This window comes from Rhinoderma darwinii, chromosome 2 (assembly GCF_050947455.1).
Source record: "Rhinoderma darwinii isolate aRhiDar2 chromosome 2, aRhiDar2.hap1, whole genome shotgun sequence".
Lineage (NCBI taxonomy): Eukaryota > Metazoa > Chordata > Amphibia > Anura > Rhinodermatidae > Rhinoderma > Rhinoderma darwinii.
In genome coordinates, this window is record NC_134688.1 from 243,886,497 (window position 1) to 243,903,861 (window position 17,365).

At 42.7% G+C, this 17,365-nt stretch overlaps 1 protein-coding gene across 1 annotated transcript; it reads left to right on the forward strand.

The window, feature by feature from the left end:
- Positions 1-1,601: 1,601 nt before the first annotated feature.
- Positions 1,602-3,140, forward strand: LOC142741037 (cyclin-dependent kinase 5 activator 1-like). The gene has a single exon (XM_075850437.1). The coding sequence runs from the start codon at positions 1,630-1,632 to the stop codon at positions 2,455-2,457; it is 828 nt and encodes a 275-aa protein (XP_075706552.1). The 5' UTR covers positions 1,602-1,629; the 3' UTR covers positions 2,458-3,140.
- Positions 3,141-17,365: the final 14,225 nt, after the last annotated feature.

Below are 17,365 nucleotides of genomic sequence, written 5' to 3' on the forward strand. Positions count from 1 at the left end.
AATAATCATCTTCTGGGAGCTAATATGGAAATAAAAGGGAGACAAGAGGCTGTATTAACATTGAATGTGTTGTAAATGGCAAGAAGAATTATTCGTAGTAGGATATCGAGAATGACGAAACCGATTATCTCAGAGAAAATGTATTATGAAGAAAGAGGGCAGCTATTGAAATATAAGCAAACATGGTCTAAATGGAAAAGAATTTAGGATCAGAATGTCAATTTATGATTTTTCAGGGGTTTCTTGATAATTTAGTATTTGGAAGTGATACTAATAAAATATTTTTCTAAAAAAACAATTTAAACGTTATCTATGTAGAATACGTTGACAAGTTTACATATTTTATCATATTTAACCGTTTGAGGATCGTCCACCTTATATATACGGCGCAGGTTTAAGCTTGCTCTCCAAACAATTGGGCAGCTGAATGTCGGTGGTCTGCAGTCAGTGACTGTCAGGGACCCTGGAGAGTAGGTTACTGTCTTCTCTGTACTCACATTCACACTGGTCACCTGATCGCCGGGATGCCGGTAGTAGGAGGCTGCTGCTAGGTCTAACTAGACCCAGCACAGCCCTACGGGTAAGTTCACACGTAGCGTAAATACTGCACATTTTCTGCAACAAATTCCATTGTGTAAAATCCGCAGCATAATACAGCAGCAGCAAAGTGGATGAGATTCTACCAAATCCCCTTCACACACTGCGTAAATGATAAGTGGAAAAAAACGTTCAGAAATTGACCTGCGGTGCGGTTTTCTTAATCTGCAGAATGTCAATTGTATTTTCGTAATCGCTGCTTTTGTGTTGTGGGATTTCCCCATTAAATTCAATGGGAAGTAAAACCTGCAGCAAGTAGCAGATAATGCGTTTTTTTGCGGCGGAATAGCAGCGATTCCGCCGCAAAAATAGTGTGTACTTACCCAGAATTCTGTGTTTCTTCGTCCAGCCTGGCCTCTTTGGATGACCTTTCCATCCATGTGGCCGCTGCAACCAATCACAAGCTGCAATGGTCACATGGGATTAAGCGTCATCCTAGGAGGCTGGTCTGCAAGACTTCAGAGGGTAAGTATGTGTTGTTGTTTTTTTACGAGCAGTTTTCCGCAGTCGACATTCTGGACGAAAAAATTAACCACAATTTGGTGTGATTTTTTTTCAGTCGGAATTCCCTGCAACCGCCAGGGAGGATACGCTGTGTACCTTTATGCAGCGTCTCCGCCCTGTGTGAACGTAGCCTAACAGGGACAATAGACACTATAACAGGGTTCATATACCCTGTAAATCTGCAGCCCCAGTTACATTAGAAAAGTCCCCCAAAGGTCTTTTTTGACTTTCTAGGGATAGACCATAATAACAAAATTTATTTGGGGATTTGCCTTGTTCTCCTCTGGAATACGAACCTTGGCATCATCTGAGCATATTCACAGCACACTGCATATACCCATGACCCATGAGAGCAGACAACTTTTAAGGCTGAGCTGCCCATAGGCATAGACGTGTTCTAATAAAAGGTTCCATTTTTTTTCCTACATTTGGTTAAATATTGTAATGAGTTTTTTCATAACTAAGAAATAATCATCTGTTGTAACTTCATCTACAGAAATAGAATCCAGAATCTAGACTTCAATAATCATGGGGAAAGCTTTCAGCTGCTGCAAGCTGGTTCCCGATGTAAAGAGCAAAGTAAGAGTGAGCCGCCATGAAGACACACAGAAAACAAAGAAAGGAAAAAACCACCACGAACCAAGTAACAGTTGCAAGTATAGTATTACTCCAGTCATCAGTGCTGATCTGAAGGAGACTCTGACAACTACTAAGCCACCAAGCGTCAAGATGGACTCAGAATATCCAGTCCTCAAAGATCAAGTGTCCACTCAAGAGCAACAAATATTTAATGTTCCACAGCGCATCATACTACACACATACACCAAGAAGATCCTAAAATGCTTAGCGGACTTTCTGTGCCGGAGATGCTTCCAGCTGTATCACCTTTCCCCAATAGATGTAGTAGAGTGGATAACAAGCATAGACAGACAACTTCTCCTTCAAGGATGGCAGGGCCAAGGATTTTTAACATCAGGCACTGTGGTGTTCCTGTACATGCTTTGCCGAGATGTCATCTCTTCCGAGATAAGAAGTGAGAAAGAACTAAAGGCAACCTTGTTAACATGCTTGTATGTGTCATATTGCTATATGGGACACCAGATCTCCTACCCACTAGGTCCCTTCCTGGTAGACGGCAGAAAGGAGACCTTTTGGTACCAATGTCTGTCCATCATTGCTCACATGAGCTCAAAGATGATGCGTCTCAATACTGACCCAAAGTATTACAGTCAGATGTTTGTGAGCCTTAGAGCTGAAGGAAGACAAGCAAACGAAAATCTTCTGATGAGTGGACTACCTGGAATGATGGCCAGAGAGGAAAGTTCACACGGATCATACTACACTTTATATCTCTGAACAATATTCCATCAAAAATAGACACCACTCCAATGGGAAACGAAGCTTCAGTTTGTGGTAGCTATTAAAGAACTAAAACCTTCTCCTGGAACCATCGTCTCTACAAACTGCCAGGAAGTGACATGTAATCGGCCAACAACAGAGCTCTCAAATGTAATTTACTCTCCCAGCGCCGGTCTCTATCAGCAAGGATCAGTCTCAGTGGAGCAGTCCATGACTACGCACTCCTGTAGAGCAGTCTCTTGGCCTTACATGCAGTGGGAGGGACACTTGGTACTCAAGGCCGAGGTTTTAAAATGTGCACTACTCCCCCCACCCTCTGTCATGTCTGGACCAATCTTAGTCAGGTCTAGGAGCTGTTACTACTTGGATACATGCTGTCATGCTACTACTTGGGTACATGCTGTCGTGTTACTACTTGGATACATGCTGTCATGTTACTACTTGGGTACATGCTCTCGTGTTACTACTTGGGTACATGCTGTCATGTTACTACTTGGATACATGCTGTCGTGTTACTACTTTGGGTACATGCTGTCATGTTACTACTTGGGTACATGCTGTCATGTTACTACTTGGATACATGCTGTCATGTTACTACTTGGATACATGCTGTCATGTTACTACTTGGATACATGCTGTCATGTTACTATTTGGATACATGCTGTCATGTTACTACTTGGGTACATGCTGTCATGTTACTACTTGGATGCATGCTGTCATGTTACTACTTGGATACATGCTGTCATGTTACTACTTGGATACATGCTGTCATGTTACTATTTGGATACATGCTGTCATGTTACTACTTGGGTACATGCTGTCATGTTACTACTTGGATACATGCTGTCATGTTACTATTTGGATACATGCTGTCATGTTACTACTTGGGTACATGCTGTCATGTTACTACTTGGATACATGCTGTCATGTTACTACTTGGATACATGCTGTCATGTTACTACTTGGGTACATACTGTCGTGTTACTACTTGGATACATGCTGTCATGTTACTACTTGGATGCATGCTGTCATGTTACTACTTGGATACATGCTGTCATGTTACTACTTGGGTACATGCTGTCATGTTACTACTTGGGTACATGCTGTCATGTTACTACTTGGATACATGCTGTCATGTTACTACTTGGGTACATGCTGTCATGTTACTACTAGGGACTGTGTGCATATTACCTTTTTATCACGCTAGGTTAGACTAAAACCTTTTACTATAAATAACAAGACAAACTACCACTGAACTTTTAAACGTGGGTTGACATGGACGGTCGGCCACAGCTTTATTTATTTATTAATTTAATATTTTCAAAATATATAGCTGTAAACCATTATTAATGAACTGGTCCAGCCCGCAAATTTTTTTTTAAACTGTTCTTTTCCTTTGTGTTATTCCACTTTTTTTTTTTTTAACAACATCCTTTTTTTTTCTTTTCTTTTCTTTTTATAAATATATACATAATTTCACTTTCTTTTTTTTTTTTTTTTTCATAAGAGTAAAAAATTGGGAGGGAGGGAGGGTGGGAAAAACAGGTAAGTGTACACACGATTCTTTGGCAATACAAATCCCTGAGTGGTAACAGCCAAAAGAGGAAGATTGTCCTCCCTATCTGCCATTATAAACCCTAACCTTGGAGGGTGTGTAAGCTGCTCTATAACTCCCACCAAAACGCCCCCATGGGCGGGTGCGCCACTGCTATAGGCTCCTTATTATAAACAACCTATGGAACGAAACTCACCTAGCTTAACGTAACCAAATTAACCCCTTTATTGCTACCCAGTCCTGAGTACAACGGCCAATAAGCCTGGGTGCCTTCAAGACTGTGTGCATATTACCCTTTTATCACGCTAGGTTAGACTAAAACCTTTTACTATAAATAACAAGACAAACTACCACTGAACTTTTAAACGTGGGTTGACACGGAGGGTCGGCCACAGCTTTATTTATTTATTAATTTAATATTTTCAAAATATATAACTGTAAACTATATTAATGAACCCGTATGCCAGCCCGCCTAAGGCAGGGCATGTAGGTCGTACTTTTCCACAAATACCGCCACGAGGAGGGTGAGCATGCTGAACTGCGCACACCTCCTCCCCCACGACCTCTGGTCAACCAAAACAGAGCTTCCTCCATACCATCCTGGAGCCCGGACAAAAAGATATCTAACCCGATATCAGTGAGGTGTACCCTGTCTTGTAGCAGCAGACACCGATTGTCACCTTCCAACTGCCGGTGTCTAATAACCACACCTCCACCAGCCCTGACATACCTGGACACCCTGGTCTCCTCAGCCTCCTGCGCCTTTTAATTGCCGCCTCATCACGGGCCCCTTGCCCAACCGCCCTGGGAATGACCTCAGACCTCACCAACACCAATTCGTTAAAAAAGAAAGTAAACCTCTAAAAGTCGGACTGGATCAGTGCTATGAGCTCACCCAAGCAAACGGAACATAGGTCATTCCCCCCGACATGGATAACCAGTACCGTAGGACCGACTCGTTGTCCGCTTATGGCCACCACCTCGGGCAAGACGTACAGCCACCTCAGGCCTCACAAACCCCTCCAATGAACGTCGGCTCCCAGCAGACCCGCTCTTCGTTCTGCCCAAAAAACGGGAGAATGATCAAGTATCCATATAATGGGGCGTGAACCTAGAACGAAAACAATAAGAAGTTATTGCAAAATTAAATCTGGGCGGATATAACTGGCAAAACAGTCAGAGCGCCACCGCCCAATGCGCCATACCTCCTCATCAGATAGGCCCAAGCCACTGGATGTGGTAGCGGCTCCAATGAGGAACGAATGTGTTCCGAACTCCATGTGGGGAAAGCCAGCATGAGTTAACGCTGAACTAAATATAGACGTGAATTGAAACCTAGTGAGTGGTTTACCATTGGCATGTGACAAGAATTGCGTACCTGACGCACGAACATTTATATAAAGTGTGACGGCCCGGACAGGGCAGGCCGGACCGGGAACCGGTCTCAAAGATACCCAACACCCTCTGCCAAAAATGTCTGTCTTCGACTTCCGAATACGGAATCGAACCCCTGAATTGGACAGTGCAATATCGTCAGCCAACAAACCGCCAGGCCGGGTAGCCGGGTAGCCGGCCGAGTAGCCGCTATCAACTCCGAGATACGTAAAGCCCCAAAAAAGGCCAACACAAAGGCCGCTTAAAAAATAAAGATATTTCGAAAGGGGAAGAACAAACATGCTCAAGGGCCTGTAACAATTTTATGAGAATTGGGAATGAAACTGGGCGTCGGGCTTCTCTTTTAACTGCGGACTTCTTCCAACCCTTTAGAGCCTGCGGGCGGATTTACACAAGCGTGTGCGTTTTGCGGGCACAAAAAACGTGGCTTTTTACACCCGCAAAAGGCACTTGACAGCTCCGTGTGTCATGATCATATGGTGCGCGGCTGCGTGCTTTTCGCGCAGCCGCCATCATTATGACACTCTGTATGTTTGTAAACAGAAAAGCACGTTGTGCTTTTCTGTTTACATTCATAGTTTGACTGCTGTTGCGCAAATCACGTGCGTCCCACGGAGGTGCCTCCGTGTGGCATACGTGATTTTCCCGCACCCATTGACTTCAAAGGGTGCGTGATGGGCGAAAAACGCTGAAATTGAGGACCTGTCGTGAGTTTTACGCAGCGGATTCACGCTGCGCAAAAATCACTGGTAGTCTGCACTGATCCATAGACTAGCATAGGTCCGTGCGATGCGCGTGAAAAGCACGCGCGTTGCACGGACGTATTACACGTTCGTGTAAATCCGCCCTAAAGAAAGATTTGGTTAAATCTGGCCATGCGCGCAATTGAAATAAAAATGCCAGACCCTAAAGGTTACGCTGCGCTACAGCCCCTGAGACCCCACGGTCATATAACCTAGACAGGTACACCAATACATAACCAGGTAGGGTAGCGTCGTCAGGACCCAGGGGACGGACCCCAACATGCCGGTCGGAGACTGTAGACCCGGTGAGGGAGGAATAATATCCTCGTTGGGCTCCGTCTGCACTTCCCGCGCTACTTGCGGCGAGAGTGCGGTCTGCGCTTGCGCGGACCCTCTAGCCGACAGCGAGCGAACTGTACTGTCGCCGGAGGGTGAGAGACGAGCTGGCGGTCTGGCGCGACGGGAGGAGCGACGCGCAGGGAGTGTGGTGGGCAAAGAGGACGCTAAAGCCACATTCTCTTGTATAAGAGACTGCAGCCACACTGACCCCTATTCTTGCATCCTGGTGCGGATAATCTCTTCTAGCTCCTGCCGGTCCATCACAAATAGGTAAGTGTACACACGATTCTTTGGCAATACAAATTCCTGAGTGGTAACAGCCAAAAGAGGAAGATGTCCTCCCTATCTGCCCTTATAAACCCTAGCCTGGGAGGGTGTGTAAGCTGCTCTAAAACGCCCCCTATGGGTGGGTGCCCCACTGCTATAGGCTCCTTATTATAAACAACCTATGGAACGAAACCCACCTAGCTTAACGTATTTAAAATTAACCCCTTTATTGCTACCCAGTCTTGGGCACAACGGCCAATAAGCCTGGGTGCCCTCAAATACATTCTATCATGTTACTACTTGTGTACATGCTGTCGTGTTACTACTCGGATACTTGCTGTCACGTTACTACTTGGATACATGCTGTCATGTTACTATTTGGATACATGCTGTCATGTTACTACTTGGATACATGCTGTCATGTTACTACTTGGATACATGCTGTCATGTTACTACTTGGATACATGCTGTCGTGTTACTACTCGGATACTTGCTGTCATGTTACTACTTGGATACATGCTGTCATGTTACTACTCAGGTACATGCTGTCGTGTTGCTACCTGGATACATGCTATCATGTTACTACTTGGATACATGCTGTCGTGTTACTACTTGGATACATGCTGTCATGTTACTACTTGGATACATGCTGTCGTGTTACTACTCGGATACTTGCTGTCATGTTACTACTTGGATACGTGCTGTCATGTTACTACTTGGATACATGCTGTCATGTTACTACTTGGATACATGCTGTCATGTTACTACTTGGATACATGCTGTCATGTTACTACTTGGATACATGCTGTCGTGTTACTACTCGGATACTTGCTGTCATGTTACTACTTGGATACATGCTGTCATGTTACTACTCAGGTACATGCTGTCGTGTTGCTACCTGGATACATGCTATCATGTTACTACTTGGATACATGCTGTCGTGTTACTACTTGGATACATGCTGTCATGTTACTACTTGGATACATGCTGTCGTGTTACTACTCGGATACTTGCTGTCATGTTACTACTTGGATACATGCTGTCATGTTACTACTCAGGTACATGCTGTCGTGTTGCTACCTGGATACATGCTATCATGTTACTACTTGGATACATGCTGTCGTGTTACTACTTGGATACATGCTGTCATGTTACTACTTGGATACATGCTGTCATGTTACTACTTGGATACATGCTGTCATGTTACTACTTGGATACATGCTGTCATGTTACTACTTGGGTACATGCTGTCGTGTTACTACTTGGATACATTCTATCATGTTACTACTTGGGTACATGCTGTCGTGTTACTACTTGGATACAAGCTATCATGTTACTACTTGGATACATGCTGTCATGTTACTACTTGGATACATGCTGTCATGTTACTACTTGGGTACATGCTGTCATGTTACTACTTGGATACATGCTGTCGTGTTACTACTTGGATACATGCTGTCGTGTTACTACCTGGATACATGCTATCATGTTACTACTTGGATACATGCTGTCATGTTACTACTTGGATACATGCTGTCGTGTTACTACTTGGATACATGCTGTCATGTTACTACTTGGATACATGCTATCATGTTACTACTTGGATACATGTTGTCGTGTTACTACTTGGATACATGCTGTCATGTTACTACTTGGATACATGCTGTCATGTTACTACTTGGATACATGCTGTCATGTTACTACTTGGGTACATGCTGTCGTGTTACTACTTGGATACATTCTATCATGTTACTACTTGGGTACATGCTGTCATGTTACTACTTGGATACATGCTGTCGTGTTACTACTTGGATACATTCTATCATGTTACTACTTGGGTACATGCTGTCGTGTTACTACTTGGATACAAGCTATCATGTTACTACTTGGATACATGCTGTCATGTTACTACTTGGATACATGCTGTCATGTTACTACTTGGGTACATGCTGTCGTGTTACTACCTGGATACATGCTATCATGTTACTACTTGGATACATGCTGTCGTGTTACTACTTGGATACATGCTGTCATGTTACTACTTGGATACATGCTGTCATGTTACTACTTGGATACATGCTGTCATGTTACTACTTGGATACATGCTGTCATGTTACTACTTGGGTACATGCTGTCGTGTTACTACTTGGATACATTCTATCATGTTAATACTTGGGTACATGCTGTCATGTTACTACTTGGATACATGCTGTCGTGTTACTACTTGGATACATGCTGTCGTGTTACTACTTGGATACATGCTGTCATGTTACTACTTGGATACATGCTGTCATGTTACTACTTGGATACATGCTGTCATGTTACTACTTGGATACATGCTGTCATGTTACTACTTGGGTACATGCTGTCGTGTTACTACTTGGATACATTCTATCATGTTACTACTTGGATACATGCTGTCATGTTACTACTTAGATACATGCTGTCATGTTACTACTTGGGTACATGCTGTCGTGTTACTACTTGGATACATTCTATCATGTTACTACTTGGGTACATGCTGTCGTGTTACTACTTGGATACAAGCTATCATGTTACTACTTGGATACATGCTGTCATGTTACTACTTGGATACATGCTGTCATGTTACTACTTGGGTACATGCTGTCATGTTACTACTTGGATACATGCTGTCGTGTTACTACTTGGATACATGCTGTCGTGTTACTACCTGGATACATGCTATCATGTTACTACTTGGATACATGCTGTCATGTTACTACTTGGATACATGCTGTCGTGTTACTACTCGGATACTTGCTGTCATGTTACTACTTGGATACATGCTGTCATGTTACTACTTGGGTACATGCTGTCGTGTTACTACCTGGATACATGCTATCATGTTACTACTTGGATACATGCTGTCATGTTACTACTTGGATACATGCTGTCGTGTTACTACTTGGATACATGCTGTCATGTTACTACTTGGATACATGCTGTCATGTTACTACTTGGATACATGCTGTCATGTTACCACTTGGGTACATGCTGTCGTGTTACTACTTGGATACATTCTATCATGTTACTACTTGGGTACATGCTGTCGTGTTACTACTTGGATACATGCTATCATGTTACTACTTGGGTACATGCTGTCATGTTACTACTTGGGTACATAATGTCATGTTACTACTTGGGTACATGCTGTCGTGTTACTACTTGGATACATGCTATCATGTTACTACTTGGATACATGCTGTCATGTTACTACTTGGATACATGCTGTCATGTTACTACTTGGATACATGCTGTCGTGTTACTACTCGGATACTTGCTGTCATGTTACTACTTGGATACATGCTGTCATGTTACTACTTGGATACATGCTGTCATGTTACTACTTGGGTACATGCTGTCGTCTTACTACTTGCATACATGCTATCATGTTACTACTTGGATACATGCTGTCATGTTACTACTTGGGTACATGCTGTCATGTTACTACTTGGATACATGCTGTTATGTTACTACTTGGGTACATGCTGTCATGTTACTACTTGGATACATGCTATCATGTTACTACTTGGGTACATGCTGTCATGTTACTACTTGGATACATGCTGTCATGTTACTACTTGGATACATGCTGTCATGTTACTATTTGGATACATGCTGTCATGTTACTACTTGGATACATGCTGTCATGTTACTACTTGGATACATGCTGTCGTGTTACTACTCGGATACTTGCTGTCATGTTACTACTTGGATACATGCTGTCATGTTACTACTTGGATACATGCTGTCATGTTACTACTTGGATACATGCTGTCATGTTACTACTTGGATAAATGCTGTCATGTTACCACTTGGGTACATGATGTCGTGTTACTACTTGGATACATGCTGTCATGTTACTACTTGGATACATGCTGTCATGTTACCACTTGGATACGTGCTGTCATGTTACTACTTGGATACATGCTGTCATGTTACTACTTGGGTACATGCTGTCGTGTTACTACTTGGATACATTCTATCATGTTACTACTTGGGTACATGCTGTCGTGTTACTACTTGGATACATGCTATCATGTTACTACTTGGATACATGCTGTCATGTTACTACTTGGATACATGCTGTCATGTTACTACTTGGGTACATGCTGTCGTGTTACTACCTGGATACATGCTATCATGTTACTACTTGGATACATGCTGTCATGTTACTACTTGGATACATGCTGTCATGTTAATACTTGGATACATGCTGTCATGTTACTACTTGGATACATGCTGTCATGTTACTACTTGGATACATGCTGTCATGTTACTACTTGGGTACATGCTGTCGTGTTACTACTTGGATACATGCTATCATGTTACTACTTGGATACATGCTGTCATGTTACTACTTGGATACATGCTGTCATGTTACTACTTGGATACATGCTGTCATGTTACTACTTGGGTACATGCTGTCGTGTTACTACTTGGATACATGCTATCATGTTACTACTTGGGTACATGCTGTCATGTTACTACTTGGATACATGTTGTCATGTTACTACTTGGGTACATGCTGTCGTGTTACTACCTGGATACATGCTATCGTGTTACTACTTGGATACATGCTGTCATGTTACTACTTGGATACATGCTGTCATGTTACTACTTGGTTACATGCTGTCATGTTAATACTTGGATACATGCTGTCATGTTACTACTTGGATACATGCTGTCATGTTACTACTTGGGTACATGCTGTCGTGTTACTACTTGGATACATGCTATCATGTTACTACTTGGATACATGCTGTCATGTTACTACTTGGATACATGCTGTCATGTTACTACTTGGATACATGCTGTCATGTTACTACTTGGGTACATGCTGTCGTGTTACTACTTGGATACATGCTATCATGTTACTACTTGGGTACATGCTGTCATGTTACTACTTGGATACATGCTGTCATGTTACTACTTGGGTACATGCTGTCATGTTACTACTTGGATACATGCTGTCATGTTACTACTTGGATACATGCTGTCATGTTACTACTTGGATACATGCTGTCGTGTTACTACTCGGATACTTGCTGTCATGTTACTACTTGGATACATGCTGTCATGTTACTACTTGGATACATGCTGTCATGTTACTACTTGGATACATGCTGTCATGTTACTACTTGGGTACATGCTGTCGTGTTACTACTTGGATACATGCTATCATGTTACTACTTGGGTACATGCTGTCATGTTACTACTTGGATACATGCTGTCATGTTACTACTTGGGTACATGCTGTCATGTTACTACTTGGATACATGCTATCATGTTACTACTTGGGTACATGCTGTCATGTTACTACTTGGATACATGCTGTCATGTTACTACTTGGATACATGCTGTCATGTTACTATTTGGATACATGCTGTCATGTTACTACTTGGATACATGCTGTCATGTTACTACTTGGATACATGCTGTCGTGTTACTACTCGGATACTTGCTGTCATGTTACTGCTTGGATACATGCTGTCATGTTACTACTTGGATACATGCTGTCATGTTACTACTTGGATACTTGCTGTCATGTTACTACTTGGATAAATGCTGTCATGTTACCACTTGGGTACATGATGTTGTGTTACTACTTGGATACATGCTGTCATGTTACTACTTGGATACATGCTGTCATGTTACCACTTGGATACGTGCTGTCATGTTACTACTTGGATACATGCTGTCATGTTACTACTTGGGTACATGCTGTCGTGTTACTACTTGGATACATTCTATCATGTTACTACTTGGGTACATGCTGTCGTGTTACTACTTGGATACATGCTATCATGTTACTACTTGGATACATGCTGTCATGTTACTACTTGGATACATGCTGTCATGTTACTACTTTGGTACATGCTGTCGTGTTACTACCTGGATACATGCTATCATGTTACTACTTGGATACATGCTGTCATGTTACTACTTGGATACATGCTGTCATGTTACTACTTGGATAAATGCTGTCATGTTACCACTTGGATACATGCTGTCATGTTACAAACTTGGATACATGCTGTCATGTTACTACTTGGATACATGCTGTCATGTTACTACTTGGATACATGCTATCATGTTACTACTTGGATACATGCTGTCATGTTACTACTTGGATACATGCTGTCATGTTACTACTTGGATACATGCTGTCATGTTACTACTTGGGTACATGCTGTCGTGTTACTACTTGGATACATGCTATCATGTTACTACTTGGGTACATGCTGTCATGTTACTACTTGGATACATGCTGTCATGTTACTACTTGGGTACATGCTGTCGTGTTACTACCTGGATACATGCTATCGTGTTACTACTTGGATACATGCTGTCATGTTACTACTTGGATAAATGCTGTCATGTTACCACTTGGATACATGCTGTCATATTACCACTTGGATACGTGCGGTCATGTTACCACTTGGATACATGCTGTCATGTTACTACTTGGATACATGCTGTCATGTTACTACTTGGATACATGCTGTCATGTTACTACTTGGATACATGCTGTCATGTTACTACTTGGATACATGCTGTCATGTTACTACTTGGATACATGCTGTCATGTTACTACTTGGATTCATGCTGTCATTTTACTACTTGGATACGTGCTGTCATGTTACTACTTGGATACATGCTGTCATGTTACTACTTGGATACATGCTGTCATTTTACTACCTGGATACATGCTGTCATGTTACCACATGGATACATGCTGTCATTTTACTACTTGGATAAATGCTGTCATGTTACTACTTGGATACTTGCTGTCATGTTACTACTTGGATACATGCTGTCATTTTACTACTTGGATAAATGCTGTCATGTTACTACTTGGATACATGCTGTCATGTTACTACTTGGATACATGCTGTCATGTTACTACTTGGATACATGCTGTCATGTTACTACTTGGATACATGCTGTCATGTTACTACTTGGGTACATGCTGTCGTGTTACTACTTGGATACATGCTGTCATGTTACTACTTGGATAAATGCTGTCATGTTACCACTTGGATACATGCTGTCATGTTACAAACTTGGATACATGCTGTCATGTTACTACTTGTATACATGCTGTCGTGTTACTATTTGGATACATGCTGTCATGTTACTACTTGGATACATGCTGTCATGTTACTACTTGGATACGTGCTGTCATGTTGCTACTTGGATACATGCTGTCATGTTACTACTTGGATACATGCTGTCATGTTACTACTTGGATACGTGCTGTTATGTTACTACTTGGATACATGCTGTCATGTTACTACTTGGATACGTGCTGTCATGATACTATTTCGCTTGAGCCTGGGTGTATGCGCAGAATCGCTAAGGAGACGCTGGGACATCCGCTTAGCCACATGCCCTCAGTAGATGCATTCATTATTGTGACAGAGCAAGGTAGAGTTTTGATTGGATTATCAACTCCTGTTCACGGTTCCCCACCAGCCGTAACTTATTATATACAAGCATGTGATAAAAAAAAATGCAGAGAAATAAAGCTGCACAATGAGAAAGCCTTCTCAGGCGGGTGATAGCTGCAAGGTAAACGACTGGTTCAGAAAGTTTTCCTCTGAAGCCGAAACATTGCAGAATGTAAAATGTATGAATCAATAAAATACTAAGCCTTGCCGGAATGTTGACCTCCATATACTCTTTATAAGGTGAAATTATTCTATGTGTCTAAGTGCCTGGTTGCAGGCGTGTGAATGTCATGTGTGTCATTCCTCGTCTTCTTAGTATGGGAGCTGTGCTACAAATGAGAAAAAATGCAGAGGAGAACTGCACCGATACCGGTTCATGTGAACACAGCCAATTAAGAGGCAGAATGTAAAACAAAATACTGAGAACGTATTCAGACTAGGGATGCACCATGCATTGAGACTTCCATCCTGTTTAGATGCCGAGCACCCTCAAACGGTTCGATACCATTATTTCATGTATTTCGATACTAAGCTGTGCGGCCGCACAGCTTAGTATTGTAACACATGAATGTATGAGAGCGGAGCTGCAGCTGTGTAAGGGCAAAGCCCCATGTGGCGGAATTGCTCTGGAATTCCGCTGCGGACGCTCCGCAGCGTTAATCCGCAGCGGACCCGTTTCTCCATTGCCTTCCACTGCTTTTTAGTAGGGTTCGTTTAGACGATGCGGAAAATTTCGCTGCGGAGCATAGGCTGCGGTGCGGAATTTGGTGTCCGAAGCATACAATGGATGTTGCGGACGTGTGGCGGACTGGTTGCGGACTCATTGCGGAAGTTCTCCATTGACTTCAATGGAAATTCTAAATTCCGCAATGAAGTCCGCAGATGTCATGTACATGTTATGTGTGCTGCGGAGCGTATTGTTTTTTTAACATGACATTTCTTCATTCTGGCTGGACCTATGTATTTCTAGGTCTACAGCCAGACTGAGGAAGTCAATGGGGCACCCGTAATTATGGGAGCGTTGCTAGGCGACGTCAGTAAATAGTCACTGTCCAGGGTGCTGAAAGAGTTAAGCGATAGGCAGTAACTGTTTCAGCACCCTGGACAGTGACTACCGATCACAATATACATCAACCTGTAAAAAAAATAGAAGTTCAAACTTACCGAGAACACCCTTCTTCTTTCACCAGTCCGGCATCCCAGGATAACGTTTCAGTCTAAGTGACGGCTGCAGCCAATCACCTGCTGCAGCGGTCACATGGACTGCCGCGTCATCCAGGGAGGTCGGGCTGTATGCCGAAAGAGGGACGCGTAACCAAGACAACGGCTGGTAAGTATGAAATTCTTTTACTTTCACTAGGGAAAGTGCTGTCCCTTCTCTCTATCCTGCACTGATAGAGAGAAGGGAAGTACTTTCCCCTCAATACGCAGCGGCCAGTCCGAATCAATTTACTGCACATTTTGGGCAGATCCGCAACAGAATCTGCAACGCAGATTCTGTGCGGCATTGATGCGGACAGTTGCGGAAGAAATATGCCACGTGGGGCCATGCCCTAATACAGCCATTGCCCCGCTCCTGAGTCCTGACAAGTCAGCGCAGTCAGCATGATGTGATGCAACCAGCGGTGCACTAATGAGCGGCAGCACTGAAGACAGAACATGGCAGGCGCACTGCAAAACACCCCCATGTTCTGTGTTCAGTGCCTGCGCTCATTAGTGCAGCGCCGGCCGCATCACTTAATGCTGACCGCTCGCACACTTGGTGTCAGGAGAGTGGCACTGACTGTATTACCCAGCCGCAGTACCGCTATTCCCCTGAATGCTGCGATCAAAGCTGACCGCAGCATTGAGGGGGAAAATGAGAAGGGGGATGCCCCTTGGATCGTGTTACAGGGAGTCCCTGTGATGCTTCCCTGTGACGTGATTGAGGGACATACCATATATAAGCAGACAGCCCAGGGTCCATTGAAAGACCCCAGGGCTCTCTTACTATAGTTCCTGTTGTTAGAGCACACTTAGATATGTCCTAACAACTGCCTGTGTACTATCAGTGCACAGACTAATGTACTGGTATATAGAAATATTCCAGTACATTAAAGTTTAAAAATAAAAACATAAAGTAATGTTAAATAAAAAAAATACACATTTTTTATAATAAACATTAAAATAAGACTGAATACATAAAATATAAACATATTCGGTATTGGCGCGGCTGTTATAAATAAACACAACAAATAGTTTTTTGTGGCATTTATGATGTGTACGCTATAAAAAAATAAAATAAAAACGTCTTTCTTTCACTTGTTAATGTAAGGCACGAGGTGTGATGAATTTAACCTCCATGTGCCTCACATTAATAGTAATTAACCACATCATGTACCTTACACATTAACCCAATGTTGTCCATTATGACTGAGAAAGATGATGGGGTTAATTACTATTAATGTCTGGCCCATTCAAAATTCATCACACCACGTGCCTCACATCAGAAAATGGAAGAACTTATTTTATTTTATTACTGTTGGCAAAGTATCGTTTTGGTATCGAAAATCGCAATAATACAGGATTATGTGACAATAAATAGCATTATAAGTGACAGCCAGCACGGTTTTACTAAGGACAGAAGTTGTCAAACTAACCTAATCTGTTTTTATGAAGAGGTGAGCAGAAGTCTAGACAGAGGGGCCGCTGTGGATTTAGTGTTTTTGGACTTTGCAAAGGCATTTGACACTGTCCCCCATAGACGCCTAATGGGTAAATTAAGGACTATAGGTTTAGAAAATATAGTTTGTAATTGGATTGAGAATTGGCTCAAGGACCGTATCCAGAGGGTTGTGGTCAATGATTCCTACTCTGAATGGTCCCCAGTTATAAGTGGTGTACCCCAGGGTTCAGTGCTGGGACCACTATTATTCAACTTATTTATTAATGATATAGAGGATGGGATTAATAGCACTATTTCTATTTTTGCAGATGACACCAAGCACTGGCGTAGCTATAGGGGTCGCAGCGGTCGCAATTGCGACCGGGCCCCGAAGCCAGGGGGCCCACGGCCCCCCGCACCACATCAATAAAAAGTTATTATAGTAACTCGGGCCGCGGGCCCCTGTTACTATAGTAACATACTTTAC